The sequence below is a fragment of the Spea bombifrons genome, chromosome 1 (genome assembly GCF_027358695.1).
Source record: "Spea bombifrons isolate aSpeBom1 chromosome 1, aSpeBom1.2.pri, whole genome shotgun sequence".
Lineage (NCBI taxonomy): Eukaryota > Metazoa > Chordata > Amphibia > Anura > Pelobatidae > Spea > Spea bombifrons.
Window position 1 is genome coordinate 80,592,801 of NC_071087.1, and position 15,603 is coordinate 80,608,403.

Below are 15,603 nucleotides of genomic sequence, written 5' to 3' on the forward strand. Positions count from 1 at the left end.
ATTAGATATTATGATCAAATATCTATTGTCCTGAAGAAAACAATATATATACACTAAATGAGAGAGAAGACAATTACAGCTAAAGACAAGCACCTCAACAATTTTAAAACAGTCTTGGTCACAAAGGGTACAAAAAAAAAACAGCCTGGTCCTTAACCCCTTCACGACAAAGTTCGTACATGTATGGGCTCACAATGCAATGCCATTAATGGGCATTGTCCCGTTGTCAGTAAAGGGTTAATCCAATAAAAGCCAAAGATTATTATTATTATTTTTTTTGAGTAACACCTAGTACCAGTTGTTGAGCTTGTGATGATATGGACCAGTTTCTAAGTATGGTGATTTGCCATGTGTGGCTATAATAATAATAATAATGTCCTTTGTCCTTTTTTTCAGTCAGTCTGAACTTCCCAAAACATTGAGATCTAAATTAAACTTTCTCTACTCAAAGAAGACCTCTTGGGTATGGTCTTAAATGCTCTTGGAATGGATTAAATGCTCCCAGAAGGGTAAGTGCTCAACTCAGAATCATCTAACCATCTCACTGCCTTTGAACATTTCAGGAACAATATTTGCCCTCAGACTTTCCGAAACACACATTGACTCTCCGCATATGCTGTGTTTTCCTTTACAGTTGTTTTGAAGGATCCCCCACGACTGATGCGTCTCCAGAGTTGAAGAATCAGCAAGAGGCTGCCCATTATGCCCACGGTTGGTAAACTAATCCACAAAAGTTTTAAGCCGCCTGGAATATAAAATAAACCTTTTAATATAGGCTGTTAATAATACATTTCACATGCTGCATCCTGAGTCATGCACTTAGTAAATAAAACTAATGATTATCTACCTTTCCTTGGAGATACATGCATCCCATATTTTCCTTGCCTGAGGACTTGTACTAGAAATGTAGTCCATTTTCTTCTCTGCATCTTGAGTTGATTATTCAACCCAAAGGCTCCCCATCTTTAGAAAACATAGTGACCATTTTATTACAGATAGCTGTCCTGTCTGTATACTATATATACTATTATGCTTAGTTATGTTGATGGTCTTTGGATTTTTGTGTCATAATATAATTTTATATTATGATTTCTCCTGGCTACAGCCTGCCCTATCTCTCTTAAATAGTGTATGTGTATAATAGTAAACCTCTTTTCAATCTAAGTTACCCAGAAGTTGACATAACATCTTTCAAATAAGCAAAATATCATTTAGCTTTACAAAGGCTAAACATGAAAAATTACAGTTTCAGGAACAATGAATCCAGTCCATCTGGCACATTTTAAAGGAAAAATGTATTTTCTTTATAATTAAAGCACAATAACCATTTTGCAGGTTGGCAATAGTTAACACCTACCGTCCTATTTTATAGCTCCGTAACCACAGACAGTTGTCCGAAGATCATCAGCTGCAGCTTATATGTAAAAGTACATAAATATGTCTTATAGTTATGTTATACAGTAGACTTGTGCATTCAAATTTGTACAAATTTAAATTTCATTTCATTCATTCGTATAAATGTCCGAGAACGAAAAGGAACCCCCAACAAAACAAATGAAAATGAAGCCGAGAGTTCCAAATTTCTCTCTATCTTACACTTTCACCTACCCCAATCGCTTCCTTGTCTCCGTCCCCTTTTCTGCAGATCAGGGAGAAGAGGACCAAAGAAGACAAAAAGTAGAACTGCAGAGAAAGAGACGGGGACACTGAAGGAGTTGGCAGATAAGGTAGGGAGCCACTGACACAGATCGTTATTGAGGGTGTGATAGAGTGAATTGGAGAATCAGAAATTCACAATCCAGTATTACCTATGGATGTTGCTGGGTTGGGGGGTTCCTCCATAGTAGGTGTTGGGCTGTGGCTTATGGATCCATGTGTTTTCCATGACTGTGTCAGAGAATCCATCTCTTTTTGATTCGGAAAGGTTTTTAAAGATCTTTCCGCTATCACCTGTGTAGTCCTGCTGTCCAAGGCTCGTTCAGTGTTAAGGCTTGTTGGAATACTGCTGGTGGTTCCTACAACTTGGGGATTTGTACCAGTGGTGGTGTTTTCAGCTGAAAGTATATAAATATGTAATATACTGAGAGATTTTTTTAGTTGATCCCCCTCCAAGCACTGCCACTACCACAACAGATCATTTGCATCGGGTGAAACGTAATGCTTTTGTTACCCAATTATAGGGGGTGATTACTTTATTGTATGTCTAGGTTTTTACAGTAAGCAAGTTTAGGCAGCTCAAAGAATACAGAGCCCAATATTTGCATTAGTACACTTTTCTTGGACCTCCGAGGTTACCAGAATATGTGAAGATACAAAATAGATGTGTTGCTGTTATCAGTTTGTAATATCCATAAATAATTATGTATGTAACTGTGGCCCAAGTATGGCTTTGAAAAATGTAGTACATGAGATATAGATAAATACAGAGAAAAAAATATGAAATAGAAGCATTTCTGTAGGGCTGCAACTAACATTTATTTATTATTTTCATAATCGATTAGTTGGCCCATTATTTTTTCGATTAGTCAATTAATCGGATAAAAAAAAATATGCAAATGTTTTCATTTATATAAAATAATTTAATGAACAAACTGGGTGTTAAAAACAACGTGTCATTGTATCTCATTATCACAATGGCATTTCTCTAAACACCTTCCTATTTTACTGACATAATAATAAAAGCTATATTTTAAAGAACCCAAACATAATACTTCTCAAACTAGGTTTTATTACCTAAAAATGTTTTACCAGTAAATATGAATTTACATGTAAACTATTTTTTCATATTTAATAAAAACTGATTGAGAAAAATGCATTTCTTGTTTTTTTTTCCTTTTTATTTTCCAACCTGTCTCCAAGTTGCACATCTGCCCCCAGGCTTGCCACTCTGCCCCTGATATGCCTTATACCCCCAGATATGACTTCTGCCCACAGCTGTGCCACTCTTCCCTCCAGCTATGCCTTCTGCCCCCCTGAAATGCCTTATATCCCCTGATATGCAACTCTACCCCGCAGATATGCCTTATACCCCCAGATATGCCACTCCACCCCCATTTATGCCTTATAACCACCAGATATGCCTTATACCCCCAAGCTATGCCTTATGCCCCTATATGCCACTCTGCCCCTCTGATATGCCTTATATGCCCCTATATGCCACTCTGCTCCCAGATATGCCTTATACCTCCAGATATGCTACTGTGCCCCCTGATGTGCCTTATACCTCCAGATATGCCACTGTGCCTCCTGATATGTCTTATACCTCCAGATATGCCACATGCCCCGCTAGTATGCCACTCTTCCCCCCAGACTTGCCCCCTGATATGCTACTCTGCCCCCACCCCAAGACTCGCTCCCATGCTCCAGAAGTGACCTTCCGGTGCTCCATCATAGAAACTCCAGCGGACGTGCTGGCAGCAACGGAGTTTGTCTACGCGCATTGTGCAGACATCCACCGGCTGCTAGAGAAGAGGATCCAGGTCCCCAGATCGTTAGTGAGGGTGTGATAGAATGAATTAGAGAATCAGAAATTCACAATCCAGTCTTACCTATGGATGTTGCTGGGTTGGGGGGTTCCTCTATAGTAGGTGTTGGGCTGTGGCTTATGGATCCATGTGTTTTCCATGACCGTTTCAGAGAATCCATCACTTTTTGATTTGGAAAGGTTTTTGAAGATCTTTCCAATGTCACCTGTGTAGTCCTGCTATCCAAGGCTGGTTCAGTGTTAAGGCTTGTTGCAATACTGCTGGTTCCTATGACTTGGGGACTTGTACCAGTGGTTGTGTTTTCAGCTGAAAGTATATAGATACGTAATATACTGATTGATATTTTAGTTGATCCCCCTCCAAGCACTGCCACTACCACAATAAATAATTTGCATCAGTTGAGTTTGAGGCAGCTCAAAGAATACACAGCCAAGAATACTCAGACTTGCCCCCTGATATGCTACTCTTCCCCCACCCCAAGACTTGCCCCCGTGCTCCAGACTCCCTGCTGCCTAGTGGGTGAAAGTCTGCACGATGCACGTAGATAAACCTTTGCTGCCGGCACTTTTGCTGGAGCTTCTATGACTGAGCACCGGAAGGTCATGTGACGCCAGTGCTCCATCATAGAAGCCCCAGGGGAAGTGGAGGGCAGTAGCAGAGGATGTCTGTGCGCATTGCACAGACCCCACCGGCTGCCAGAAAGGAAGATCCAGGTCCCCTGCAGCACGGCGGGGGATGCTCCCCTCTAGCAGCTGGTGGATTTCTGCGCAATGCGTTTAGACAGTCTCTGCTGCTGCCAGCACTTCTGCCGGGGCTTCTATGGTGGAGCCCTGGCGTGACGTGACCGTCCGGTGGTCCATCATAGAAGCCCCAGCGGAAGTGCCGGCAGCTGCTAGAGAGGAGGAACCAGGTCCCCTGCAGCGCTGCGGGGGGATCTGGATCTTAGTCAGACTATTGGAGGTTGGACTATTTTAGACCTCTGTTTGAGGTCGGATTATAAAATGAGGGGTATTTTTCAGAGCCTCATCTTATATTCAATAAAACCGATTCAACTAATTAATAATGAAAATCGTTGACAACGATATTCATTATCGATTATTATCGGTTTTATCCGTTAGTTGTTGCAGCCCTACATTTCTACACCGCTCTTTTTCCATGAATCCATCTACATTATTCTGGCCCACTGCTCCAATTGAGGGAGAGGGTGTGTGTGATGGCTCTGCCCTTTTATCAATGTGCCCCAGGGGCCTGGGCAACACTGCAGATAGCAGGGAGAAGAGGACCAAAAAAGAAGACAAAAAATGGAGCTAAGGAAAAAGGAGACAGGGTTGGCAGATAAGTTAGGTGGCCACTGACACAGATTGTTAGTGAGAGTGTGATAGAGTGAATTGGGGTGAGAGACAACACATTTTGTTACTTAATTGAAAAAGCTCTCTGAATTTCACCCAAACTCAAAGGGCAGGGAACAAAATTTGTTGTACGAAAATGAATAGACATTACATACATTCACACTCCAATCTCTGGAGATCCCGCAAAAGGAATTAACACTTTAGTGGGTTGTGGGTGCAGTTAGCCGGAGTGCTGCATTATTCTTGAAATAATTACTTGTGGGGTTTCCTGTATGGATAGGCTTGACTGTGGCACACAGATGTGGTATTGGAACTGGTCCTGTCACATTATGGTGTGGTTCAATATTGGACAAACTCTGTGTCGAGGAGCCTGTCACACCTTGAACATGATAATGGGAAGTAGAGTGCTCTTGTACCAAATGTTCAGCCTCGGTGTTTGCATTGTGAGGGTTTTCTATAATACTAGTGGAGTTGCACTTCTTTCTGTATAGAATAAAATAAATTTCATAAAGGACCTATAATATACTGACCAGGTTCTACCCTGACCCTCAGGTCACCTTCACTATACTTTCATAATTAATTTGTCAGCATTGACACACATACAAGGAACTGTACACAGAGACCTAAGACGATGAATACTACAATATATGATGTGCAAGACTAGACAAACTGTGTGTCTTTCAAAAGTGCTTGGTCCAAGACAGTACTAGTAGCACAGATCTTGCAAATAGATTAAGTACAGTGTTTAGTGCCTATCAAAGTTATAAAATCTGCAGAGAATTAGGAAATTCACAATCCAGTATTACCTATGGATATTGCTGGGTTAGGGGGTTCCTCCATAGTAGGTGTTGGGCTGTGGCTTATGGACCCATGTGTTTTCCATGACCATGTCAGAGAATCCATCGCTTTTTGATTTGGAAAGGTGTTTGAAGATCTTTCTGATATCACCTGTGTAGTCCTACTGTCCAAGGCTGGTTCAGTGTTAAGGCTTGTTGGAATACTGCTGGTGGTAACAACGACTTGGGGATTTGTACCAGTGGTAGTGTTTTCAGCTGAAAGTATATAGATATGTAACATACTTAGAGATGTTTTAGTTGAGCCCCTCCAAGGCTCCAAGCACTGCCACTACCACAATACATCATTTGCATCAGGTCCACTTTTCTTGGACCTCCGAGGTTACCAGAATATATTTTAGGAGGCAGAATAGTAAATATACAAAATAGATGTGTTGCTGTTACAAGTTTGTAATATCCATAAATAATTATATATGCAACTGTGGCCTAAGTATGGCTTTGAAAAATGTAGTACATCAGATATACAGTATCTCACACAAGTGAGTACACCCCTCACATTTTTGTAAATATTTTATTATATCTTTTCATGTGACAACACTGAAGAAATGACACTGCAGCAATGTAAAGTAGTGAGAGTACAGCCTGTATAACAATGTAAATGTGCTGTCCCCTCAAAATAACTCAACACACCCCTAAGTGGTGGCAGAGTGTCATTTCTTCAGTGTTGTCACATGAAAAGATATAATAAAATATTTACAAAAATGTGAGGGGTGTACTCACTTGTGTGAGATACTGTAGATAAATAGAAACAGAGAAAAAATTATGAAATGGACACGAAAGCATGCCTAAAACAGCTAGGAAATACGGCCTTTTATCTTATGATAAACCTGACTTTATATCCTCACGCAATACAGTTGTGCCTATTGGCAAAACAGACATTAGACTGGAGTCATGCTCCATGCTAGAAGTGAATAAGCTGGCCCCAGAAGTCTACCCACCCTCTACAGAGGGCTTGAAGCATCTGACTTGAGTCTGGCCCAGCTGTAGATACCATCACCAGAAAGCCATATAAGAACTCAAATTATTTCTCTACCTGCTACCTTTATAGAATCATAGCAGCGCATGATTTATTCTATCATTGTGGTATTTGAAGAGTCTGACAGAATATGCTTGGAGTTGTAGTTTATTAACATCTGGATAGTAGTAATCTACCTGCTCAATACATAGATGGGGTTAACCAGTGCACTGTAATGAAACTGGCTAGCAGAAGCGCCAATGTAAAGGGTCTGCTGTAGACCATTGCAGTGGTTTGATTGTGCCACTTTACTTCAGCATGTTGCAAGTGCAAGGGGTCTAATTGGGAGCCTATGTTTAACTATAAAATACAATAACTGCCTTAAAAAGGGTATAGTCTGTGATGTTATAATCAATATTTACTTCTACGCATTGAATCCTCTTATGCATTGCAGGTAAATGAAAATAAATAAATAAAACAGCCAGACATAAACTCCTATAGGCCACTTCCTTATTAATTTGTATACCTTTGTTTGGTACTTGTATGGTCCCTTCCCGGCTGAATACATGGTCACCAACACTCAGCTCTGCTTTACACCTGTAAATTGTCCCTGGCAACCACTTTTCCTCTATACTGCTGGTCAGGTTTATCAGCTCGTTACCCTCTTCCACAAGCATCTCTTCTCCAGAGATTTCCAATTTCTTGGATCCACGGAACCAACTCAGCAGAACAGTGGATGCAGGGTAAACACCATAAATGGAGCAATTCAGGGTGTTAGAATGTTCCTTAATATGGGAGGTCAAGTGTAGATATTCAGGCAGAGCTGCCAGAAACAAAGGAAAAAGAACATATCAAGATTCCAATGTATGAAAGCAGAAGCTCTGCTTCTGAAGTCCTGTCTAAGTTTTTATGAACTCATCCATGCCAGTTAAAGAAGCATTGATTGCAATCTGTACTATGCTAAGCAGATACTCCACATTGTTTGTGCCATTTTATCCCATTCTCTGAAGGTGTCACATAACAAGCATCAATGGCAATTTTTAAAAAATGTAAAAAAAATATATCCCGTTTTGGCTCGGATATAGGCCGCCCCCGTATATAGGCCACACCCTAAAAGTTTTTTTCTTTAAAAAAGCACCAAAAAAAACATGCTGCCACTCTGTCCCCCCCCGAGATATGCTGCCACTGTCCCCCCCCGAGATATGCTGCCACTGTCCTCCCCCCGAGATATGCTGCCACTGTCCCCCCCCTCGAGATATGCTGCCACTGTCCCCCCCCCTAGATATGCTGCCGCTGTCCTCCTCCTCCCCTCCCCCCGAGATATGCTGCCACTGTCCTCCTCTGCCCCCCCCCGATTTACCGGAGCAGACTCCCGGGTGTCTTGCGGGGCCGGCGGGGACATCTACGCAATACGCGTATACAACTTCCGATGCCGGCACTGGATGTGCCAGCACCGGAAGTTGTATACGCGTATTGCGTAGATGTCCCCCGCCGGCCCCGCAAGACACCCGGGAGTCTGCTCCGGTAAGTCGGGGGGGGCAGAGGTAAAACTTAGACAACCTCCCGTGCCGGGAAACCCCCCCCCCGTGGGAAGTGCTGGCAGGGGAGGCTGTCTGAGCGTATCGGGGAGTAGGATGCAGGTCCCCTGCACCGCTGCGGGGGATCTGTATCCTAACCCCGCTGCCTGCCCGGCGCCCGGGACTGCATGTCCCAGGCGTCGGGCGCTAGACCCCGAATATAGGCCACACCCCCACTTTAAAGACTTAAAGTGGGGGAAAAAAGTGCGGCCTATATTCGAGCCAATACGGTATATATATATTTCTGTGAAGGGTTTGGGCATAAATCAGTACTGGGAAATATGTTTTAAGTACTGCATTTATTAACTTAAGTTTTAAATTTAGTCAAGTAGATAGGACAGCACCTTTGAATAGTAGTTTTGTCATTGGCTACAAGAGTTTGTAGCATACACTGCAGTTTATTCTAACACTATTATTCTTATTATTATTAGCTTTTATTTATATAGCGCCAACAATTTACGCAGCGCTTAATACAGTACATATCAGGGGCGTAACTAGAAACCTCAGGGCCCCGGTGCGAGAATCTGTCTATCTCTTTCTCACGATCTACCCTCTCCCTTCCTACCCCCCTTCTCACGATCTACCCTCTCCCTCCCTACCCCCCCTTCTCATGATCTACCCACTCCCTCCCTACCCCCCCTTCTCAAGATCTACCCACTCCCTCCCTACCCCCCCCTTCTGACGATCTACCCACTCCCTCCCTACCCCCCCTTCTCACGATCTACCCACTCCCTCCCTACCCCCCTTCTCACGATCTACCCACTCCCTCCCTACCCCCCCTTCTCACGATCTACCCACTCCCTCCCTACCACCCCTTTCTCACGATCTACCCACTCCCTCCCTACCCCCCCTTTCTCACGATCTACCCACTTTGTAGGTCACTTACCGTCGCCGCTGCCGCTGCTGCTGCCGCCGCCGCTGCCGCCGCCACCGCCGCCGCAGCCGCCTGCCTCAGCGCTGCCCAGAGTGCTGTGTTGGGAGCGTGAGGCGTTTGTCTCGGGTGCCGGCGCTCAGCGGGAAGCGCCGGCACCTGAGACAAACACCTCACGCTCCCAACAATGCACTCTGGGCAGCGCTGAGGCAGGCGGCGGCGGCATCCTGGATTTCTGTCAGTCAGGGGGGCCCAAGAGTTGCTGAGCGGTCGTTTTCAGCAACCGCTCGGCACCCCTTGGGCCCCCCTGACTGGCAGAACTCCAGGGCCCGGTCGCAGTCGCGACCCCTGCGACCCCGGTAGTTCCGCCACTGGTACATATATTCAAGGGATATGACAAGACGAGAATTAACAGACTAAGACAAACCGGTGGAGAGAGCCCTGCTCGCAAGTTTACAATCTTGAAGGAATGGGGTGACAAACATAAGGCACAGAGAAAGGGGTGAGAGGTAGTGTGGGGGTTGTATCAATGACAAGGAGGATCTAGCACTCTTATGTCTTTCTGATTGTAAACAGTACAGGGTAAATGTCTATGACTAACACATGCACACATTAGCTCCTCTTGTATAATGTCATGTAAATTAGTGAATTTGCACAATGTGCCCTGCTGATACATAATGTCATAGGCTTTCTTACCATACATTTCCAGTCTGACAGTCCCATAGAAGTTTTGACGGACTCCTGGGCAGCTTCCCACACAGACCCTGATGCCCTCCATGGAGATTGTGGCATTTTGGATGGCCAGTATACTGTAACCTAAACCATAATGCAGATGACCCAAGTTTGTGTCAAGCCCCTTCCAGCTGGTGGAGCCTCCCTGGCAATTAATTGAGCAGTTCAGATTAATTGATCCTCCAAGAGACACCACAGGATTCACAGGATGCAAATTTAAAATGTTCTGAGCTGCGGAGAGGAAACACCGAAGAAGCTGTTATGTGAAATAAACATTGTCACACAATGTCCAGATATCTTAGCGATCCAATCCCTAAGGTTGGATTTCATATACTCTACAAAAGTATGCATATGCTAATATGGCAATCTCTAATATCTATGTACACTCTAAATGGGAAAGGTGAAGCACAGTAGAAATATTCAAATATATGATGACATTAAATAAAGTCCAAGACAGAGGTCTTTTGAATACAAAGAGGAATGCCAGTACCAGAGAGCATGGTTTAGACTTTGAGAAACAAAGTCTTCACAGACCCATTGTACAACACTACGGAATATGATGGACACTAAAACACTAAATAATAATAATTAATGGTAAGGTAATAAATATTTTCACATTGTATTAGCTGTGTGCAATGTTTCTGTTTATTGTTTTTAAATGCCCCCACCTCTATACTTAAGTGTTAATAAATATTGCGTTATATGTATGAATATGTTTTAAAAAATATCACCAGCTGTCTTGAAAAAAAAAATATATAATTTGTGTGAGTAACCTGAATGTGAAAGAGGAAGATTACAGTGGAACAGACATAGCAGAACTGCTGAAAATACATGTTATGAAAATGTCTAAATTGCCTTAAGTGGTAAATAATGTTTCTAGAACTGCACTATTATGAAACAATGGAGAGTGTAGTCCCCTCTTTCCCTAGCCTCATTTATAGATCTGCTGCTAACTTTAGTGTGTGCTGTGAAACAATCAAATAAGTCCACTAGCTTTATGATTGTGTTGATAGATTTTTACTCTGAAAAGTGTTAGGATTAGGACTCACCAGTGCACAGAAGGACCAGCTGGACAATAATGCAGAAGCTCTGAAAGGGAGCCATTGGATCTGCTCTGCTGCCAGGATAAGAAATAGTTTCTTCCTGTGTGTGCTCGCTTTCTGAGTGCGGATTTTATATAATCCCCTCTGTGACCTTGGCTTGTGTAGGGATTCTTTGGGTTTAGGGGAACTGAGGTTAGAGTGGAGACAGTTATTATTAGAGGAATTCTTGCTGTCAGGGTTTCCCAAGTCATTTCATTGTACTTTCTTTTGTATATCAAACTTTGTGTCATAACACTTTGCCAGGAGTTATAGTAGTGCGTGTGTTGGGTTTTCATTGTTATTACCAGAGTTTGCTTCAGTACTATTACCAGACCTGGGAACAAGTTTCTCAGGGACTCCAATTGAGTGTCAGTCTCAGGAGGGCTGAAGCTCTGTTTGATCACTACCTGCCCAGATCCTACCCAATGCCCTAACTGAGGGGCTTAGCACTATTTATATGAACCTCCAGCCCTGACAGGGGGCGTAACTAGAAGCCACAGGGCACTACAGGGCATACATATATATAAAGTTTTTTTCTTTAAAAAAGCACCAAAAAAAAAAAAACATTCTGCCACTCTGTCTCCCCCGCCCGAGATATGCTGCCACTGTCCTCCCCCCCGAGATATGCAGCCACTGTCCTCTCCCCCCGAGATATGCTGCCACTGCCCCCCCCGAGATATGCTGCCACTGCCCCCCCCCGAGATATGCTGCCACTGCCCTCCTCTGCCCTCGATATGCTGCCACTGTCCTCCTCCTCCTCCCCCCCCGAGATATGCCACTCTGCCCCCCCCCCCGACTTGCCGGAGCAGACTCCCGGGTGTCTTGCGGGGCCGGCGGGGGGCATCTACGCAATACGCGTATACAACCGGAAGTTGTATACGCGTATTGCGTAGATGTCCCCCGCCGGCGCCCCGCAAGACACCCAGGAGTCTGCTCCGGTAAGTGTTGGGGGCAGAGGTAAAACGCATCGTGTGGACGGTCACCGGCTGCGGCGATGCGGGTAAACAACCCGGAGGCTGTTTACCCGCATCGCTGCAGCCGGTGAACGTCCAGGCGATGCGCTTAGACAACCTCCCGTGCCGGCACCCCCCCCCCCCCCCGTGGAAAGTGCTGGCAGGGGAGGCTGTCTGAGGACATCCGAGAGTAGGATGCAGGTCCCCTGCACCGCTGCGGGGGATCTGTATCCTAACCCCGCTGCCTGCCCGGCGCCCGGGCGTCGGGCACTAGACCCCGAATATAGGCCGCACCCCCACTTTAAAGTCTTAAAGTGGGGGAAAAAAGTGCGGCCTATATTCGAGCCAATACGGTACATCCCTCCTGCCCCCGCTTACCTTTCACCTCCTACAGCTTTATTTCCAGCTGCTTTCACACTCTGCGGGCAGCCTTTGTTTCACTGCGGGGTCACGTGAGCCCCCGATACGACCCTGTCTCCCCGTGTCGGTCCAGGTCGCAAGAGACCTTTCTAAACTATTTTGAACCGGTGCGAGGAGACAAGAAGAAGGGGTTGCAGGGTCACGCCGGGCCCCCTAGAGGCACGGCACTGCGACCCCTGTAGTTACGCCGGTGGCCCTGACCATTTTAACTACCCCTTCCTTCCTACTATATGCAAAATTACAGTGCATATACCATCTGTAGCTTCCAGGGAGGCCCCTGAACCTAAAAGAAATAAGGAAGCTTTGGGTTTGTTGCGTTTGGAAGGTGTCACTTTTGGCAAATTAGACTGAACGAACACTAAATTCCCTCGGTAGGATGGTGTGATGACTCCGAAAATCTGCCTTGATGTTCACAATTCCCATGCAGTCCGCTGCAAGCTTTTCCAGGAACATCTCTGTCTTTGAAAAAAACGCAGGATGCCGAACAATATGGGCTACCCATACCAAAGAACTTGGGTATATAATGAACTTGTTGCCATGATCGTCAATTAAAAAGCATAGTGACAAAGCTAACAGTTTAGAGAAACCTTAACATGACCTCAAAGCCTTCCTAAGAAAGCTATGGACAAATGAGCATTGGTCAGACCTGTGGAGAAAGGACTTTAAGAAGCACATACTGTATGAGCGAGTGCCCAAAGAACTGCAAACCTTAATTATACCATCACGCCCACTACCAACATGAGGAAACTTAAAATTGTAATCCCCCTTGCAATTCAGAACCTGGAGAATGGTAATTTTCAATTTATCTTTCATGTCTGACACAAAAGGATCTTCTCCAGAGTCTTCTTATCTGCAGTGGACCGTGGACTCAAAGGTAGCTTAGTGTCACAGGAGCATCTGTGGCAAGGTTATAGGGGTCTACTAGGTAGGCATCTTCCCTATTGGTTGCTACAGCCACACCCCCAGATATCCATATATGGTAGGGAGGGTAGCTCCCCTTTTGATTGGTCCCTAAGTTAATCAGACGTGGGCCGCCCCTGACCACGCCCCCAGTACTGTGATTGGTTGCTCCCTGTTCTAGCTCTTTCCTGATCGGTGCCAGTTAAAGTGTTTAAGCTAATGTATTTATGTATTATTCTTTTCAAGATGGTCCCAGGTATGAAGTTGGTGTTTGGTGTACAATAAAGGAGATTCTTACTTGTTCAAGCCTAAGACCGTGTCTGTCTCTGAGATTTAGGGACAAGGGACACTTCATCGTGGAGTGTAACTACTTGGTTACTGGAAGTCTGGGGATGGCCATAAGAGATCGCTGGACGGCAGAGACCATCCATCTCTACAGGGCCCGTCGTACTTAGCATAATTGATTACCCATCACAATCTGCAGTCGGACATGATGTAAAAGTGTCTAAACACTGTCAGTAGCCAGTTATCCATGTAGGGTACACATTTGCACACACCCTTCCATACTACAGACACTGACTGCATGGAATAGGGCAGTATCCTCTGGGGTGCTCACAAATGATCCAAGTCTCCTTCTCCCCTGATTGGCCCCCCCGGGTTGCCAAAGTGGTGGTACACCCCCCGAAACCATCTTCTTAAGACCAGGACATATTTATCAATTACATTTACTTTACATTGTCAAGTTTGTGACACCAACACTGCCCATTAACCCCTTCAGTCCCCTACGGACGTACCGGTACATCAAAAAAACGCATCCCAAGATTCCACTAAGGACGTACCAATACGTCCTGCCCTTCTTGCAGCGACAGGGACACATCCCTGCCGCTGCACGGAAGATCAGGCTGACAGCAGAAGCCAGCATCACCGGCTTTCTGCTGCCCGATCTGATGTAACAGCTTCCGGCACGAACGCTGGAAAACTACCATTTTTAAATGCTGATTGCACAGGACAGGATATCCCCTGCAGGGTCTTTACAGACCAAAAATGGCGAAATTGCTCAGGGACTTGAGGTACCAAAAACCCCTGGTATTGAAGGGGGTAAAAGACCCCAGCATCTGCCTTCTCAAGTTCATAATATGATAACTACTACCAATACAATTCCTTACCTACTGCTCTGGGAGGGAGTTCCCTGACTGATGACCAATGAACTACATTTCCCCCACCTTCCCTCCTTCTCTATTTCCTTTTTTCTCATCTTCTCTATTGACATGAACATTGTTTATTGTAACATATAATACTGTATGTCATCACATATTGTACCATGATTTCCTGCTTTGCTCAACAAAATAAACATGGAGATTATAAAAAAAAAAAGTACAAGATAACAGATAAGGGATCTGAATACTTTTACAAGGCACTGCATGTAACATCATTTTCGTTCTCCTAGGTGCCAAACGTGCCTTCTCATAACTTCCAGACATTAGTCGTATCAGCCAGTCTAAAACACAACAAATGCTTTGGAACCTAATTGATTATGTTGCTCTTAACAACTCAGAATGTTTAAAGGACGTATTAGTCCTAAAAATCACATTGTTTAAATGAACTGCATAATTAGTTTATAGATCGCCATGTGTTACAATATATTATGAAAAACAGGCCACATAAAATGTATTGGTAAAGTCCTCTTGGCACCCCCTCTGGAACACCTGAAATGTTGGGAGGTATGCATAAACTCAGAAGGAATCCTGCTTCATACCGAAGAACAAATTTATTCAGCCGGGTTCCAAAATGTTTGCATCACAGAGCCTGCTTTAAACTTAAAGGAGGACCCTTATTGTATAAACTTAAAAGGGGAAAACACGTGACGCTGTTACACATCTATTTCAATACTTACTTTATGTAACAGCTTGTATATAACCCATGGCAAAAAAAAATAGACTGGCAAAAGAAATAACGACTATTCATTTTAGTACACACATGTATATATGCATATATACATACATTCACACACATCCTTCATTTACATTGTTGGTGGACAGGAGATTAGCTGTACTTACTTATATCCGAAAAAAATCTGTTTATCTAAAAATGTTCAAAAATTCTTGGCTGCGAATTCTAACAATTTCCTTCAGGACGTTCATGCTTATTTTATGGCACCAGGGCACAAAGGGAATTTACGGGAACGGTCAAAAGGAGGATAATGCAAAAACTACCCAGGATCAATCATACATGAATTTGCCTGGGGTAGGAAGTTTCTAAGTAAACAAATTACATGACTCCCACTAGAAGCAGGCTCTGATGTAGGGCTCAACATTCTTCACCCTCCATCTGTTTTGGTGCCTTGGGGAAATGGAAATCATAGCACTAAATGGCTATCCACCATGATTTGTGTGTGTGTGTGTGTGTGTGTGTGTGTGTGTGTACA

The 15,603-nt window shown here is 44.2% G+C and overlaps 1 protein-coding gene across 1 annotated transcript; it reads right to left on the minus strand.

Moving 5' to 3' along the window:
* On the minus strand, window positions 1-10,944 carry MADCAM1 (mucosal vascular addressin cell adhesion molecule 1). Its single transcript, XM_053468565.1, has 6 exons — window positions 10,873-10,944; window positions 9,788-10,054; window positions 7,170-7,466; window positions 5,641-5,886; window positions 1,809-2,054; window positions 1-745 (listed from the first exon to the last, which is right to left on the minus strand). The coding sequence occupies exons 1-6, from the start codon at window positions 10,925-10,927 to the stop codon at window positions 579-581; spliced, it is 1,278 nt and encodes a 425-aa protein (XP_053324540.1). The 5' UTR covers window positions 10,928-10,944; the 3' UTR covers window positions 1-578.
* Between the last annotated feature and the right edge of the window lie 4,659 nt (window positions 10,945-15,603).

Excerpts from the sequence above, each read along its gene's own strand:
- MADCAM1 (XM_053468565.1), bottom strand. The coding sequence starts at position 10,927 with ATGGCTCCCTTTCAGAGCTTCTGCATTATTGTCCAGCTGGTCCTTCTG. Across the intron at positions 5,887-7,169 it reads CATACAAGTACCAAACAAAG|CTGAAAACACTACCACTGGT; the intron begins GTATACAAATTA and ends ATATACTTTCAG. Across the intron at positions 2,055-5,640 it reads TAACCCAGCAATATCCATAG|CTGAAAACACCACCACTGGT; the intron begins GTAATACTGGAT and ends ATATACTTTCAG.